Source organism: Protopterus annectens, chromosome 1.part2 (assembly GCF_019279795.1).
Source record: "Protopterus annectens isolate FY-2018-M chromosome 1.part2, PAN1.0, whole genome shotgun sequence".
NCBI lineage: Eukaryota > Metazoa > Chordata > Ceratodontiformes > Protopteridae > Protopterus > Protopterus annectens.
Window position 1 is genome coordinate 717,264,738 of NC_056727.1, and position 18,531 is coordinate 717,283,268.

Sequence of the window (18,531 nt, forward strand, 5' to 3'; positions counted from 1 at the left end):
GATTTCACACAATATTTTTAGTTTAATTATTCCCTCATGTAGCATAGTTAGTTTCAAATGTTTTAGCAATATCAAGGAAACATTTGTATACTCTCTGTGGGCCATAATTGCAGCATTCAGAATTATAAGACTCAAGTTAAAAATGTGAGGCATATATGCAAAGTACAGGAATGTAGCATCTCTGAGTATTCAACCAACTCCACGATACAGTGTAATCTGAGTTAGTCTATAGAGTTAGCAGGGGTGTGGAAGATAAAGCCCCTCCAGTGCCCCAATGTTAGTAGGTACAAGTGCCCTCTATATGAGAGTGTGAATCTCCCCCCTGCAAAAACACTTTATTGGTGTTGCAGCAAATTTACAAATTCTCTGTTTTTTGTAGGGGAATTACTTTTTTGAAGTGCTGGGATTTGCATTTCTGGGTCTTATTACTATGAAAAGAATCCCCTTAGTGCTGCTATTACTTTTTCATAGAATACCACAAGACTCAAAGGCAACTGTTCCCCTTTACACGGTTGCACTTTTCGTATCTAACACACAAGGTTCACTGTGCATTTTGTGTAGCTCTTACATTATGATTCAGTGTATGACAGCATAAGATACTGGTAAGACTGATTGGTCTAAAACTGTTTGATGTCACCCCAGCTTTTTTAATTGCTACTACTACAGCCTGATGCCGTAGAACAGGGGGGAGCATATAGATCTGCCATGGGTACTGCTTTGGGGCCCAGTTAAACTGTATCATTACTGTAGAGAATCTTCTTCAAAGGCATCATTTTTTGCAGTGGTTTCCTTCGTGTTATTCTTCATGTTACTCCTTTGTATGGATCTTGGTGTTTTGTTTTTATTTTATTTTTAGATATTCTTGGTTATGTGTTCAAAGTGCAGGTACTGTTCATTTTGCTGCTAGTTGCATTAAAAGTGCTGCAGACTGAATGCATGGTTGTGAGATTATTCAGGGCTGAAGCCCTCCCATATGGAGATGGAAGGGAATTACTCCAACAAAATACTTTCTTTGCTTTACTTTCCTTATTTGTGGCTTATATTTGACTGATGTGATGTTTGCTGTTTATACTGCATCTAGATCACAGCTGGATGCTCATGTTAACATTTTGTTTAACACAATTGATACGGTTTACTTTAGTTTTGCATGGTCTGGTATAGGAAACCCAGTCTAGTGTGGTATCTTAAGCTTTCCTTGATCCTCTATAGGAAACCACCAGGGTAGGTTGCCTAATGTTGTGGAACTTGAGTTTTTTAATTTGACTTGTCTATGATATAAATAAGACTTGCTGGATTGACAGGTATGTATCCTAGAGAATACCCCTTCTCTGGAACAGGCTGTCCATCCATGTGAAGAAGAGTTCCTCCATAATCCAAGTGTAACTTGAAGAATTGGATAGGGAACAGGAAATTCATCCCTGATGTTCTTCGTGTTTCACTGTTGCAGTCATCACATTAGGGTTATCTGCTTGCAGTAGCCCTCAGTCGGCCTGATTATCAAAGTCTTGGGTCCTGCGTCGGTTGCTGTCTCATCTTCCATGACGTCAGGTAGTCAGGGGTATAAAGCATGAAGCAGATGCCATTACATCAGTTTTTCTTGCCCCAGATGTCAGGTGCCCCCATAATGGTAAGCAATTATATACAAAGTTACACCTCCAACAAAAAAGCAAATACACCAAAAAGCTTTAAGCATAGTAAACAAGAATAGAGGTATAGTCAATAGAACTCAAGGGGCTGGAGGGAGGGTAACCAGGACTGCAACAGTGAATACACTCGAACATCTACATTGATGGTAAGTGTACACAACTGTACTATGTTCTTCATGTTTCCCTGTTGCAGTCATCACATTTGGGTAGATTCCCAAAGCTAAGGATGGGAGGAGGTAATTGGATAGCATTAGAACCAGCTATAAGGCCCTGCAAAACTGCAGTCGCAAAGCCAGCTCTGGATTTAGAAAAAATTGGCAAGTGGTAATGCTTGCTGAATGTATGTACAGAACTCCAGGTAGCAGCTTCTAGGATGTCCCTGGTAGGGACACTTCTGAGAAAGGCTGCAGAGGTAGATGCAGCCCTGGTTGAATGTGGTCTTATCCCATGTGGGGTAGGTTTTCCTATCCACTTAGAAATGGTTTGCTTTGAAATGACCTTCCCCTCTGTCCCTGCAGCAAATGCAACCAGCAGCTGTTCAGATTTCCTGAGAGGTTTAGTCCTGTCCAAGTAAAATCTAAGTTGTCTGTGCACTTCCAAGAGTGCAGTATTCATTTCCCTTTGTTCTGTGGCTTAGAAAAGAAGGTTGGCAAATGAATGGACTGATTAAGGGCTACACTGGTTACCACCTTAGGCATGAAGGAGGGATTGGTCCTGAGGGACACCCTGTCCACATGAAAGATGATGAAAGGCTCCACTGCCATGAGAGCCTGTAATCTAGACACCCTTCTTGCTAAAGTGATGGCTAGAAGGAAGGCTGTTTTCCAAGAAAGGAATTTCAACTCTGCATTTACAGCTGGCTCAAAGGGAGGTAGAGTGAGCTTTTCCAATACAAAGTTAAGGTCCCAGGCTGGTGTAGGGGCTCTCCTGGGTGGTCTTAAGTTTTTGGCCCCTCTGAGGAACTGCTTCAGCAGTGGATGTGAGAAGAGGGGTGGTTCTGTATTGTAATGAGCTGAAATGGCTGAGGCATGAATTTTGATGGAGGAAAAGGAAAGGCCCTTGTGAAGCATCTCAAGTATTGAAGAATATGAGGTAAATTGGGTGCTGATGTGCCCATCCCCTGAGTTTGGCTCCAGGAACAGAATCTTTTCCATTTTTCAGCATAGGATTTTCTAGTACTAGGCCTCCTTGCCTCCAGAATGACATCCATCACTTGCTTACTGAGGGATGGTAACGGAGAGATCAGGTAATCAGTCAGGCTGCCAGGTTCAGGGTTTGAAGCTGTGGGTGCAGAATCTGGCCCTCCTGCTAGGACAGCAGGGCAGGGGTCTGAGGCAGGTGCCATGGTGCCAGCAGTGACACACTGTGCAAGAGGGGGTACCAGTGTTGGCGTGGCCAGTCTGCTGCAATCAGTATTGTCTTTTGTTTGTCCTGTTTGATCTTTAGTAGTACCTTGGAGGGGAGAGGCAGAGGGGGAAAGGCATAAACTGATAGGTTTTTCCAGGTGAAGGACAGGGCATCCACTCTCCAAGCTTGTTTGTGGGGAGTCCTTGTGCAGAATTTGTCCAATTGGTAATTCTGGGGGAGGCAAACAGGTCTATCTCTGGGCTCCCCCATTTGTTTCTCAACATGTTGAGTATTTTTGGTTCCAGTTTCCACTCATGTGGGTCCATGAGATTTCGGCTTAGGTCGTCTGCCAGTGTACTTAGCTTTCCTGTCAGGAATTGAGCCTGTTGGTACACTTGGTAGCTCAGGGCTGTCTTCCACAGAGCCATGGCTAGTCTGCAGAGAGGATATGAATGGGTTCCTCCCTGCTTATGTACCACATAACAGTGGTGTTTGTCCATCTTTACCAATAACTGTCCTGGAAGAATGTGGTCCTTGAAGGCTGTCAGAGCATTCTGTACAGCTAACATTTCTTTTTGATTGATATGCAGGTGCATTTGACTTGGATTCCATTTGCCCTGAAGGCACTTCTCTGCCAAGTGAGCCCCCCATGCACAGTCTGACGCGTATGTTGTTAGGGTTTGGGCAGCAGGGGGTAGAGTGAATGGCAGTCCCTTGTTTTGGTGGCAGGCATCTGCCCACCAAAGGAACTTTATCTGTAGACAAGGTATGATAGGAATCATTGATTCTAGATCTTGAGAATGTTGACACCATAGGCTTTTTAGATACCATTGTAGTTTCCTCATATGCAGTCTTGCATATGGAATTAGTAGAATGCAGGAGGCCATGAACCCCAGGGCTTGCAGTATTTTCCTTGCAGATAGCTGTGTCTTTGTGGCCAGTAGTGTGAAGTAGGCAGTCAAATGAACTTATTTCTTTGGCGTGAGGTAGGCCATCTGGGAAGTTGTATTCAAGCTTGCTCCCAGGAATACAATTTGTTGGCAGGGTACAAGATGTGATTTCTTTTCATTTATGGTGTACCCCAGAGAAGTTAGCAATTTCTTTACAAATGCCAGATGATTTAATAGCATGTCCTGGCTTTCTGCCTGAATTAGACAATCGTCCAGGTATGGGTATATTTGAATATTTCTTTGCCTACAAAATGTAATGACTGGAGCTAGGCACTTTGTGAATACCCTGGGCACAGTAGATAAGCCAAAGGGCAGTGCAGAGAACTGACAGTGCATGTAGCCTACTTTGAAGTGTAGGTATCTTCTGAAAAATTCCCTTATTGGGATGTGCAGGTAGGCTTCCTTTAAATCCAGTGTTGCCAACCAGGCATCTTTGCCTAGCATAGGAAGCAGCTGATGAAGAGTTAGCATCTTGAATTTTGGGATTGCCAAAAATGTGTTCAGGATAGACAGGTCCAGGATAGGACGCCAGGAATTGTGTTTTCTGGGTACCAGAAAAAGTCTTGAGTAAAAACCTTGTCCCCATTCTTCTTCTGGGACAGGTTGAATAGCCCTGATGCATAAAAGAGAGAGAACTTGCTTTTGAGCCTCTGCCCACTGATTTGGGGGTAGATCTGGCCAACCGTTTGGGATTGGTAAGGAGTGGAAGTGGAATATGTATCCTTCGGAAACTATTTAAAACCCATTTGTCCTGGGTAATGAGTTCCCAATTTTTTGCCTGCAGGGCAATCTTTCCCCCTAAAGGAACAGTCAGTTGTGCAGGGCTTGGAAGGTTTAAAGTTAAGTCATTGAGACAGTTTACCATAGGGGGGGGGGTCTTACTACTCCCTGCTTTGGAAGTGGGAGCCCCCCACTGCTTAGTCCTGTGAGTACCTTGGGACTGAAGCCTGGGTGTTCTGCCGGTTTGTGGTTTGGACTGAGAAGGCCTGGAAGAGGCAGGAAAGGACCAATTCTTAGAGGGCCAATGCCTACTAAACCTGGGAGGCTGTACTTGCAGGAAATCTTTAACAGTGTGCATAGATTAAGCTTTTTCCTCCATCTTTTTAAGTACTTCTTCTGCTTTGTTGCCAAACAGGTGGTCTTGGTTTAAGGGAGCATCCAGCAATTCAGCTTTAACTGACAAAGATTGCTCCTTAAGCCAAGCATGCCTTCTAAGTACAGACCCAGTGACAGCAGCTCTGCAAGATGCCTCTAATGAATCAAAACCACATTGCAAAGTATGTTTTCCAACTTGTTCAGCAGAATGCATTAAATTCTGTAAATCTTTATTTTCAGCACAGTTAGGAATCAACATCATTTTCTGTTTAAGCAATCCAATAATAAGCTGCTGATACTTTAACATATGAAACTGGCAGTTTAAGGCCCTAATGGCCAAGGTTGCAGAAGTGTATACCTTCTTACCCCATCTATCCAGTGCCCTGGAATCTCTATCAGAGGGGGTAGGATTTTTAGCAGTAGTAGCCTTAATGCCCTTGGGTCCCTGTGAAATGGTCTCAGGATCGGCAGTAGGATTTTTAAAGAGGAACTTGTGAGAGTCAGGAACCTTGTAATACCTATCAGGTTTTCTGGGAGCAGGAGGTAAAGAGTCAGGAGCCAGGTTAGATTCCGAGAAGGCATCATCAACAATGTCCAGTACTGGAGGGATAACTAAAGGTCTGTGTTGGGGCAGGAGTAAGAAATCCCTAAGCCTCTTTTTGGAGTCAGAGTAATCCTGGCTTTCCCAGTGAAAATGCTCCCTAAGAGTATGCAAGGTTTAACCAAAAGAGAAATCCTCTGGAGGGGAACCAGAGAGAATGGAGTCCTCTGCATCAGAATCCTCATAGGTAGATAAATCCTGGTCATCAGAGGAAACAGAAATTTCAGAGTTCTGATCAGTACTGGACATTGTTGATGATGCCTTCTTCTCAGCTTTCTGTGTGGATCTAGTGATATCTGCATTGCTTTACTTACTTTATTTCTTTGACTTCTTCAAAGAAGCACTACACCCTCACTCCCACTGGCCCCTTTTTTCAAATTAAGGATTTCCCAATTATACTCGAGGCTCTGAGTGTAAATTTACCTAAACAGCAGAGGCCTCCAAAAAAGCAGACAAACAAACAACTGCCTCAAGACACCCCACAAGCAACACATAAACCACAAAAAGCAGTGCAAAGCAGTCACAGAGGAGAGGGTCACAGGAGCCTGCCTATCGGCTAGAATCCGCCACATAACACAAGCACTGCACTCCACCCACAGCAAGTAAGTACAATTACACAGTCGCATGAAAAGAGACATGAGGGAGCTCTGATTATGTAGCCCAGGCAGGTATGATGACCTAAACCTGTATCCTCTTCCCCTTCCCAAGAATGATGCCATGCCACAGAGAAGAAGATAATGGATAACTTAAGGTGTTGGCTAACGTCTGGTCTCATTCAAAGGGGATCCAGTGGGACACAAAGGAGGGTGTATCCATATTCATAAGCGATACTCACACCTCCAGGTTGGTGGCAACGATGAAGCTCTCGGAACCATCCAGGTGCAACTAACAAATAGGCAAACTGCTCGGTTCCTGCAAACATGGGGACAAAATGCTCCACACGGGGAATATATATCCCCTCATGAGATCTGATCATAAACTAATCTCAGAAACCACAACCCAAGCTGGAAGCCCTTACAAATGCCTCTATGAACACCTCCAGGGACTGCATGATCAGGGCAATCCCCCATAAAACCAGGACTTTTTCCACAGGGCAAAGCAAAGTCAGGTGGTGGACCCCCAGCCCAAAAACAACTTTTATAAGGAGAGAGAGAAAGCTACATGATGATAGAAAATCCATAAAAGGAAGTCACCTGATCATTATTAGCCAATTTTTGAGAGAAAATTGCCATGGATTCAAAGGATCATAATAAGGCTTTCAGCTATGTTAGGAACCTGGAAACTGGGAAACTCACAGAGATGCTCAGAATTAGTCCAAAAATGAAATCAAAATCACTGAACCCACAGAGAACTGGCGAAGCAACATTATTCAGTGAACTTCACCCCCTCTCCCCACCCCCTCTCTATCCCAGCGAGGTGTAGCCTCAGCCGAGTGTAGCCTCCCGACATGCTCTGCTCTCTAGCTAAAACACTCTCAGCTGGGACCGATGGTGTGGTGGCAATCCACTAAGCACAGAAGAGGTTATCAGGGACCTGGGGGGAGGTTGATTTGACACACATTGCTAAAGTGGTTAGAAAGACCTTCTACATTGCCCACCTGATCATGAAGGATTCACATCCAGATCTAGGTAGGTCATTGTTTCACTTATCAGACCAATGATCAGTACAATGCCCCCCATCGGGGATATCTCTCACCCGACATCATCTGCGCAATTGGAGAGACCCAAAGTCCTCACCCATATGCTGCCAGATTGAAGAACCCCAGCTCTATTCAGTGGCATACCGTCTGCTCAGGTGGTGACATGTGCCTGACAATACCAGGCCACCAACCCGATTATAATGGACATGCTCCACCTCAAAAAATCCAATCCACCAAAACCAGAGCGGAGGGATAGATTTATCACTCCAGAGACTCCATGCTGTGGAATAAAAATCGGTCCCATGTGAGCAGAGCACCTGACTGGACTTGTTCCGGCAGAAATCTAGACCTGTGGATGGGAGAGATCGTGGAAGTACCCGGGGAATACCACTGGAGGCTGCTGGCTGACAGAGGCACACACAGTGCCTTGGGGCAGATAGCCCTAGTAAAAGAACCTATGAACTGAAACCTATGAACCTGATCAGAAGAATCAGGAGGAAAATCAGTCCTAGGTCTCTTAGAGGGGGAAGGTGGTTTATCCTGATTAGAGTAATAAGGTTTTCAGACATTCTTATTTGTTTTTTAGGCATAGGGGCCTGACCGTGCAGTCTGGGCATCGGTTTTCTAGGCATGGATTGAGTTTTAGGCCTTGAAGAAGAAGATGGCATTGGTTTAATATGCAAGTCAGTAGGCCTGAATACACCCTCAGAAGCCAGTGCCTGCACAGCGGCTCTGGACCCATCCAAGGTAGAGACAACCACAGGTTTCACAGTCAAAGAAGCATCTCGCGGCATACCAGACAACGAATGGGTCTCAGTAGAGGCCTGCGAATCTGAAGTAGCGGGTATCAGGGGCTGCAAAAGTGCCTCACTGAATACCGGTGAACTGGCGACTAGCTTAGGAGAAGCATCATCGGCAGCTTTGGACTTATGCGGTCTGTCTCTGTCTTTATCTTTGCGTTTTTTGGAATGTCGGTAGTCGGTGGCTTACCGATGCCATTTCTGGATAATTGAACTGAGTACCAAAATATTTAGAAGTGTAAATAAACCATCGACGAATAGTTCGAGGTTTGAATAAGGCACAAAACTGACAGCGAGGTACGTCGTGGTCTGGGCCTAAGCAAGGAATGCAGTACGAATGAAAATCTTTATGAGGTATTTGCGTTCCACAAGAAATGCAATTGTTAACTTTTACTGACATTGGTTTAGAGCAAGAAAAGGGTTCCCCAATGGGGTACTTAGCTTAGTAGACTTCGGTTCTGAAACTCGAAAACAAAAATTTCAGGAGTCGGCCGACCGGCACTTGCGAACTGCTTCTGCTTTGGGCACCGCACGGCAAGAGACTGATGTAATGGCATCAGCTGCATGCTTTATACCCCCGACATATATATATATTAACTCCAAGATCACACAATGTAAGGGATAAGGCATATTTCCCTACCCTGAGAATCATGCGATCTTACACACCTTATCGACTACAGAGATGTCATCCCACAATAGAGTTGACTATATTAAGTGGACCCATATATATGTGCATGTTGCTTTGTCGAAGAAGCACATCGAACTACAACATTTTGAGCACAAATGATTGAAGATCAAGCTATCAAAAAATTAAAGCAAACTACTACACATTTTTTGGTTGGTTAACCCCCCTGCACCCTCCACAACCCTTGGTATTATGTATGCCAATTTCAAGATTATACTACAGTGGGGAAAGGGCAAATTCCCTGATCCCCACTGTGCCTCAGTTCCCCACAGAAATAAAACCTGGCATGTGCAATAAGCTGACTTTTGATAACACATGCCAGATTTTATTTCATTCAAGAAAAGAAATATTTGACAAAATGAACATCTGTATTGCTATTTATTTTTTCCCTAAAGTGAATAATGTAAACTGCAAACTGGCACTGAAAAAGATGTAGCTGTCATCTTTATACCTAAACACATAGCCTTGGTACAGTTTATAATGGAATATCACAGTGTCCATAGAAATTCTAAAAATTTTAAGTGATATCTATCAGTATTAGAAGATACAGTAAATTTAAACACATCATCATTAAAACATGCCAGGTTGATAAGTTGTATTATATTCTGTTTTGTTAAGGGGAGACTATATGACTTCTCATAATGATGAGAATATAGTACATGCCTAGAAAATAAATACTAGGCTGGTATAACATAAGTAAAATACTTTCTGTCATTAAAGGATAGTTCTTTGTAACACTTGATATATTCTCATCAACTCTTGCTAAATGCAGTGCATGTGAAATCCTATACATTATGGGAAGCATAGTAAGGAGTGTATGGGTTGGTGGGGGGTCAGTGGTATGGAGATCTAAGTACAAATTTAAAAACCCATGCAATATCCCAATATGCTTGGAAAACAAAGCAGCTGGCAGTGTACTGACAGTCTGCTTTCCACTGATTACTGCAAGAGATCAGTATATGTTTTTATCTACTTACTGGTTACATACAATCATCCTTTACAGCAACATTGTATCTTAAACCATTACACTGGAATTAGTCTTATGTAAAGGGACTCTGTGGAGCTGTGAACAGTCCTGCTGTCAGTTGTTGAAGCAAAAGGCTAATACACAAGTTGTCTGTGGTACTGTTCATTTGCATACTATGTGCTGCACATTCTATAGTAACTAGAAGTGCATAGCACTTGTCCTTCCATGCAAATAAATAATTCCATTCTTTTTATCAGCATTACTTTTACATTATACTCTACATTTATAAATTCTTGCATAAATTGCTACGTTTTGCTACACTTCAGCATTACACCCCCATTATCACATTATGCATCACTGTTTTTGTATTCCCTATATGTTCGCACATTTCACTGCATTTGTTTTGCATCAATATTTAATCAGTATTTCTGCATTTCACATCTCAGCCTTCACGCATCGACAAATGTGAATTTCAGTAATGCTGACTGTAGTAATGCAGAAATGCTATGGAATGTGGTGATATTTGGAATTTGCAAATCTTAATGTATGATATGGGCGTTAGTAGAATGCTGCATTGTTTATCATATTCTGAGAATACTGAATAACATGTTAAGGTACAGAATGTAATACATGAGTCTGTTGTTTTTTTTTTAATTTACATTTTCTGATATGTGGGTACCTAATAACCGTGTCATCTTATGTAATTCTCAGACACCCTTTCATTTCTTCTTCAGCAGAGTCATTGGGCAGAGTGGTATCGCTAATCATAATGTTGTTTAGCTATGGACTTTTGGTATGGCTGCACTATTGTCTCCACCCTGCAAATCTGCATGTCATGCCACCCATTCTGCCATCACCACGAGCAACCTCAGTGAAAGTGTGAACCTGACATTCCTATTCTGACTGTCTGTGTATAGTAGCTTATCACTGTTCATCTAGTACCTCCAAGGATGGTCAAGTAATAAGGCTACAAACAGCCATAATCCGTTATTCTTCCCAAAAGAAGGTCAGTTGCCATTTTCTCCTTATCCTCACTGTCCTAGAGCTTAGGCTGTTATTCAAAGTCAGGTCAACAGTAGTAAGAAATACATCCTGCACAATACAGACACATGTGCAAGCACACGCACGCGCGCGCGCACACACACACACACGTTAGTAGTTCTGTAACATTTTCATTAAAATGCACCACTTTTCACTCATACTTCATTTTCTCCTTCTGACTTGGATTCTCCTCAGATTAACTCTTTCTGGAATTCCCTGCTCACCTTTCTACTTACTTTTAAACATGCCCACAGTTTCGCCAAAGGTCAGACTTTTTTTTAATTATATCCTTAAGCATTGCTAGATTAGTGAGGTAAAACTGACCTTAGTCCTGATTTTCATAATACACACTCTGGACTTGCTGAAGAGCATGTTCTGTTTTTTTATGAAAACAGAATGTAGTAAGTAGGAATTGTCTTCAGCATAGTAAATGGTGATGGCTTTATGGGCAAGAGAGATTTGAACCCAGACAGCTATGATGTCTACAATTCTAGTTGTTGTTTCATCAAGCATTTGATGAATGAATTTGATAAAATGTTCAGGGCTTGCATTTATAGTCGAGTAGTAACTTAAAATAACAACAAAATATGTGCTATTTTAATAAAACTCCAATTTCACTGTGAAGCATATCTTAGATTTGTATGAGTAGTTTGCAGTATTGCTGAAATGCATTCCGTATTGCCTCCACATCACAGTTGATGTTTTCTATTACATTTTCAGTGATGTGTCTTTTTGTTTTGCAGGGGGAATGTTTGAATATGTCTCTGGAGCAAATTTCTTTGGTGAAATAGTTGAATGGTTCGGTTATGCTATAGCTGCTTGGACAGTTTCAGCTTTTGCATTTGCTTTCTTCACAGTTTGTTCCATTGGACCCCGTGCATACCATCATCACAGGTGAGGGCTTTTAGTTTAGCAGTCATCAGTAGAAAGATGTATTATGAAACCAGTGTCATCTGCAATTAACTGTACTTCAAATTCTTCTTTGTTGGCTTTGTTGTATCCTTTATGTTGCATTTAAATGTTTGAAGATGAAAGAATTTGTGTCTTTGAGCTATGCCTGATGCTGTCCCCTCAAAAACTAATTCATACTGCAAAACTTGTACAGTGTATATCCCCAGCTGTATATTTAGTAGTCTGAATTCTAATCTGCAAAAACAGTGACTTGCCATTTATGGCCATATGATTACATATAAAGACAGATGGTCTGTAGTTTACATCATTGTGAAAGAAAATGCATATCTAAAGGAAATACTCATGTTAGTGATCATGCATCTGTGGATGGTTAACAGCTGGTGTGAATTAGAAGCCCATAGCCACTACAGCAGATGAAGTATTAGACAAGCATGTTTCATGCTTTAGGTTTTGATAAGGTGTATGGATGGCAAATAAAGTCTCATGCTGGAAGATTTGTATTGTAGTAAATATGCAAACATCACCATTGCTGGTTAGTTGACTGGCTTAAATGGGTTTGTTGTTTTGCTTGTCATAAACATTAATTAATAGTCTGCCTGTGGTTGAACTTTTTTTATCAGGCAAGGGGGTAGCTGCTGACTTTAATGCAAAAGAAAATTATTTGATGAAAGCTACTTTATATATGTAATACCTGGCACTGGTATTCATGAACATAATACTCAAATGCAGACATGTATCTTGGTAACCTGTTCTCTTTGCCTGTGGGATCTACCAAGATTTATAGACATCAATTGCTGTAGTCCACAGTGGTGTTACAATTCTATTCCCATCTCTATGAATGGTGCACAAGTAACTAATACAGAAGTGCAGATTAGGCAGTCCTGTGTTCAGGGTGGAAAGGGACTCTGTGTAGCTTGACAGGACTACACAGTGCAGCTGTGTAAGGCAGTTTAGACAGGGGCAGTATGTGCTACTGGACTGCAGCCCCCCAGCTGTAAAAGTGAAAAAAAGAATTTTAAAAATAATTAGCTGTGATTCCCGGAACTCGAACTGTGCATGCATGCTTGGCAAGTTCCAGGTATCTGTAAAGCCAGACTGCTGTTTAACCAGTATGGATTATGAAGAGAAGGCATCTGTATACAGATGCCCAGAAGTCTATACGGTTTGTAACCACATAGACTGGAAGGGGATCAGACTGCAACATCTGCAGTGACATATGTGGATACAAAGGAAATCGGACTGCAACATCATGTCTGTGGATAGCTACTGATTGGCTCTTGCTGCAAGGGAAGGGAATTTGCATTTCTTACAAGGGAAGGTTCATCTCCAGAAATTACACGAAGCTTCAAGGTAGGTGTGTGTCAAGGGAATTTGTACTAAGGGAAGGTAGTGTGTGTGTGTGTGTGTGTGTGTGTGTGTGTGTGTGTGTGTGTGTGTGTGTGTGTGTGTGTGTGTGTGTGTGCGCGCCAAGGGAATTTGCATTAAGGGAAGATAGTGTGTGTGTGTGTGTGTGTGTGTGTGTGTGTGTGTGTGTGTAATGCCCCAGTTAAATATACCTAGTGGTGCCTTGGGTACAAGTAGCAAGAGCCTGAATTTGCTACCCACCACCACTTGTGAAAACTGTCCAGATTTTTGCCTCATAGTTTTGTTCTGTTCTGTTCCTCATAAAATCTGTGTTTTTTGGATTTTTGTAATCAGCGAAGGATTGAATTCACTAAATAATGACAGGCATTTGAATTTCAGACTTCATATTCTTCAGAAAATACATGGTAACACAAAATCTTTTTTTTTTCTAGCAATTTTCTAAGTTTATAAGGTCAATATTTAAAATGTTGCCTTATTTTTGGGGCTGTATTCCCCCATTATTGGCTTTGTCCAGTTTTTTTTGTCTCTGAGGTTGAGAGCTATGGTGAGAACTGAATTCATTGAATATGTTTGGGGGCTGTATTCCCCCATTATTGGATATGACCAGGTGTTTTGTGCTAAGAGGTTGAGAAATATATTGAGAATTGAATTCACTAAATGATAGCCATTTAAGTTTCAGTCTTCCTGTCTTTCAAGAAACAGCTGATTTGGCATAGTGGTATGTTGCTCTGACTGTTGTCCTGGGTTCAAGTCTTGGCAATGAAATGCATGGTGGTAACACATTTTATTCTAGCAACTTTCCAAGATTATACAAGCAATGTTTAAAATATGTCCCTGGTTTTTGGGCTTTTTACCCCCCCAATACATTTTGGCTTTTTCCAGATTCCTTGTGCTGCAAAGTTGAGAGATACAGTTGAGTGTCGAGTGGATTTTACAAGGAGCTGAGAGCTGCAGGGGAAGAAGAGTTTAGTGCTGCTTATGCTGAGTCTGCTTACATTGTTAATACCATAACAGGTTGACTGCTTGCTTTTGATACAGAAGGCTGTGAGTTCTACTCCCACAGTATGTAGATGCATTGCTGATAATGTACTGTGTTGTACTTTTAAAGGGGGGTGGATGCTGCAGGCTGAGAATGTCTATTATCAGTTTGCCATCCATTCCCTATTGCAATATTACTAGCTTATCATTTTTTTTATGTAACATAGGCAATTTATTCCTCAAGGGCAATAGGCACTTTATTTGTAGATGAAACAATGAAATATAAAGTTGTTTGCTAGCAGCAACCTCTTCATTAGTTACAGATCTCTTTAATGTGGAATTATTTAGATGACTTTTACTTCTGCAGAGATTGTGCATATTTACTGGTAGTGGTGGATTGTAGAAGTTTGAGTAGACTTTTATGATGTACATTTTCTGAATTGGGCAGTTTTTAATTATTGGTGCATGCATTTTGTTTCATTGTTTACTGGAAAAATGTTCAAAACAATACATTTAAAATGTCCTCTAACAACTGTACTGTATTATACAAGGAATATAATTTAATACAATCAGGAAGGTGTTAATTGATTATTGATTGATTATCTGATCAGCTCAGGTATGCCCCCTCCCAGTTCTTGGTTGGATGCGTTCGATTAGGAACCAGTTAAATCATCTGTCTACAAGCACAAAAATTTTTTTCTACTGAATATTTTCACTGATTGAGTCTGAATGCTACTGAAATGTGATGAAGCCAGATTGAAGCAATCACTTCTCTTAGATCTTTGTTTTTTTTTTTTTGTTTTTTTTTGGGGGGGGGTACTTATTGTCCACACCTAGGGAGCTAAGTCTGTCATGTAGGATTTCTGCTGCACAATTCTCCCAGCTGAACTATATCTCTCAACTGTCCAGATTTTTGCAGAATGAATAGATTTTTGCTTCTTATTTGTGGTTTGTTCCTCATAAAGTTTGTGGTTTTCTGGCAAATCATTTAGGAATGAAGTCACTAAATAATGACAGACATTGAGTTTCAGACTTCATAACCTTCAGAAAAATGCATGCTAAAGCAAGACCTGTTATTCTATCAACTGTCTAAGTTTATACAAGAGCAATTTTTAGTACTGTTTGTTTGTTCCCCCAATATATTTGGCCTTGTCCACATTTCCTGTGTTAAGAGGTTGAGAGGTGCGTGGAAATAAATCACTTTATAGAATTAGGTATATCCAAACCTCTCAACTGTCCCCGATTTTGGCTCAAAACTTTGCTCTCCCCTAATAATCTCACCACAAAATGGCAATTTTGGAAGAAATGTGGAGGGTTTGCAATTAATAAATAATTGTAATGATCAGAGTTACAGATTATTTTTATTTCAGAAATGCATGTAGATTCTTTTATTTTGTCAGCTACTCAATTTAACAGTACTGATATTAAAAAAGTGTCCCTTCTCTGACAGGTTCCCAGCAGTATTGTGTGGCTATTTTATATTTTTGCATCACATTTTTGGTCCTTTTTTCATAAAATTGTGGTTTTCTGGCAAATTAGTGGCAAATGATTAAAGATTGAAATTAGAAAATAATGACAGACATTTGAGTTTCAGATTACCCTTCAGAAAATTCATACTAATGCAAGACCTACTATTCTATTATCTTTCTAAGTTTATAAGAGCAATATTTAAAAAATGTCCTTATTGTGGGCCTTTGTCCCACTTCTATTTATGACTTTTCCAGATTTCTTGCTCTGTGGTTGAGAGGTATGACAAATGTGTCAAGGCCATCACCGTCAGCCAGAGACATTTCAAATTGTGACATACTTGTTGCACCCCACTCCCCCATGTAGTGACTCTGTATGCGTCCAAGTAATGAAAGGAGCAGTTATGCAGTGTAAGTGTGCAGAGTATCTCCATCCAAGGTAGACACAAGTACTACAGTGGTGTTTCATCTGTCCTTGATTTTGCAGGATGTTCTGTTTTTTTGTCATATTTTTATACTGTTGATTTATTCTTATTATTCAGAAAATGCATGTTGTTGCAGTGCCTGTTGCTCTGTGTTTAAGTAGCAATGCTTTAATGACCATCAGATAATCTTGTCTGAGATTGTAAGATGCAAGTAAGCTTTAATAAGCATACTGTTAAAGAATTATCAACATTGAAAGCCATTTTGTTGTTGTCATGCAGAGAATATTTACATAACTAGCTAACATATGCCTTAGGTATTGAAATGCATATGACAGTGTTTGTAATAAAGGACAGGATTACAGTATTTTCAGAAGCTCATTATATTTGTTGGAGACTTGCAGTCATCTTTGCAGACTTTACCTGTAAACTAAAAAGAATGCCAATCTATCATGTGTGGTCCATAACCTGTGCAGTAATCCTTTAAGCAATTTATGATGAGCTTGTTTCTTTTTTGCTGTTAATTTTTTACTTTGATCATGTTTTCCCCATGAAATAATTAGATAGCTGTTGTCAGGCAGGAGGTGTTTTTTGGATAAGAAATATTTTTACAAGTGGGGGTATCACATAGATTGCTTCTTTCAGCATGTTACTTGGTACTTATATAAAGCTGAATATAATTTATAATTAGAACTGCAGTGCAAGGAGAAGTGATTTAAGTTGAGTGCTGCTTGTTTTTTTATACTTGATTTTGACTTGCATTCCAGTAGTGTATTTAAAAAGTAATTTATTTTTTCATGCCTCTCAACCTTTTTGTTTCCATCTAGATATTAAGTAAGTTGTCATGTAGCCAATGCATTGAAATATTTTTTTTCTTCTCCACTTCATTTTATCTTGATTGGACTCTCATAATGACAGTTTGTCACCCAGGGCAGCGTATTTAATTAAAGTCCCAGTTTTTTGTGGTTTTGAGCATAGCCCCACCCCTTTCTAGTTGGCCACGCCCTTCCCATTGCCCCACCCATTCCACTGTCTCCTGCAGCCCCCCTTTGATTTGAAGTCACCAGCTGCCACTGAGTTTAGATATTTACAGTCTGCCTTAAAAACTAGCTATGTGTGGATACTTGGCAAGTCATACCATGTCTAACTAAACTGCCTTACCCCTCTCCACTATAGGCATCATCAGGACTGACTGTAATTCATAAAAGAATCTCGTTCTTTACGTAAGACAACAGACCGGGGTCATTACCACATTATGGTAGTGGGAGTATCTGGTGCTATATTAGCTCCCGTTGGTGACAGCTTGCCAGCATTATGTTGTGGGGAAGCAGGAAAGGTTAGAATGTGTAGCAGATTTTTTCTGGACCATAATAAACTCTGTTGCCAGTAGAAATTTTCCTGCCAGTTTTAATAGTGCTGCTATGTTGTTCAGGAACATATTAGCAGGACAAGGAGGTCATTCTGCTGAGAATCCCAGCACCAGTGGTAAATATGCAGTTATTGCCCTGTAAGTTACTCTGTCAGGACCAGCCAGTACTCCAGTGGTGCTGACTTTGTGAATTGCATGCAATCAAGATAGTCATTTTGCAGATGTAGTCTATGCATGGCAAGCCATACTTAAACTGGGACTATGGGTTTTATTAATAGCTGTTGGCTTTGAGTGCCGGTGTACTACATAGCGGCCCTGCTCCACTGGTTACTATTAATTATGAATTCTGTCCTATGCCTACTGTGTGCATATTATTCTGACAAGTATGGAAACATTCTATCCAAATTCAAGCACCTTGTCATTGTTGGAGGATCATTGTCTCTTACTAGTACATATCAGTGTCAACATATTATGAATATTGGCATGTACTATATTCCCAACTTTTTCCTTGGTGGACACTTGAACTGCCTTATTTGAGCATTGCTGTTTAACTACTGGCCATTTGTATCACATGCTTCCAAATTATAGGTTCATAGGTGTTTACTAGGCTAATAACCACAAGGGCCTTTTTAAGCCTAGCCATATATCCCAAATCTCTGATGAGTTCCAGTACCTTTGATAAATTTAAGCAGGGGCTTGGGAGGTGAAACATTTACAAGCAAGAGCCTGGGAGATGAACCATTTACAAGCTGCCTGTGTCCATTGGAGACATATGTGACAAACCAGAGATGAATTTTCTGTTCCCCATCCAGTTGTCCAAATTACACTTGAATTGGGTTAGGAAGGAGCTCTGCTGCACGTGGATGGGGAGCCTGCTCCTGCCCTGTATTCTTTTAGTGAGGAACCTCTGGACATTCCAGTTGTTGGATGTGCCTGGTTAGGTACATACCAAAAGGGTGCATTGTACTCAATAATAGGTGTGATGAATGTGGAATACAGTGTAACAATGACTTGCTTGGACCTAAAAGCCATACCTTTGTTTATAAGTTGCACAACACAGAAAGATGTTCTCACTACTTTAGACATATGATGGTCAAAGGCTAGATTGTTGTCTGTGTATGTCCCCACGTCCCTGTCTACTAGGTCAGCTCTTAAGGGTGTGTTGTCAATATGATAGTTACCAGGGGTAGATCATTTCCTGAAGGATACCATTATGCATTTTATGGCATTTAGTTTTAGACCATGGCT

General features: G+C 40.9%; 1 protein-coding gene across 2 annotated transcripts in view; it reads left to right on the plus strand.

The window, feature by feature from the left end:
- Positions 1-18,531, plus strand: part of SRD5A2 (steroid 5 alpha-reductase 2) — a 1,391,828-nt gene that overhangs the window by 1,315,377 nt on the left and 57,920 nt on the right. For both annotated transcript variants that reach the window (XM_044058681.1, XM_044058673.1), the window contains exon 4: positions 11,515-11,665. In XM_044058681.1, the coding sequence (XP_043914616.1) occupies positions 11,515-11,665 (151 nt within the window). The remainder of the gene's footprint in view (positions 1-11,514; positions 11,666-18,531) is intronic.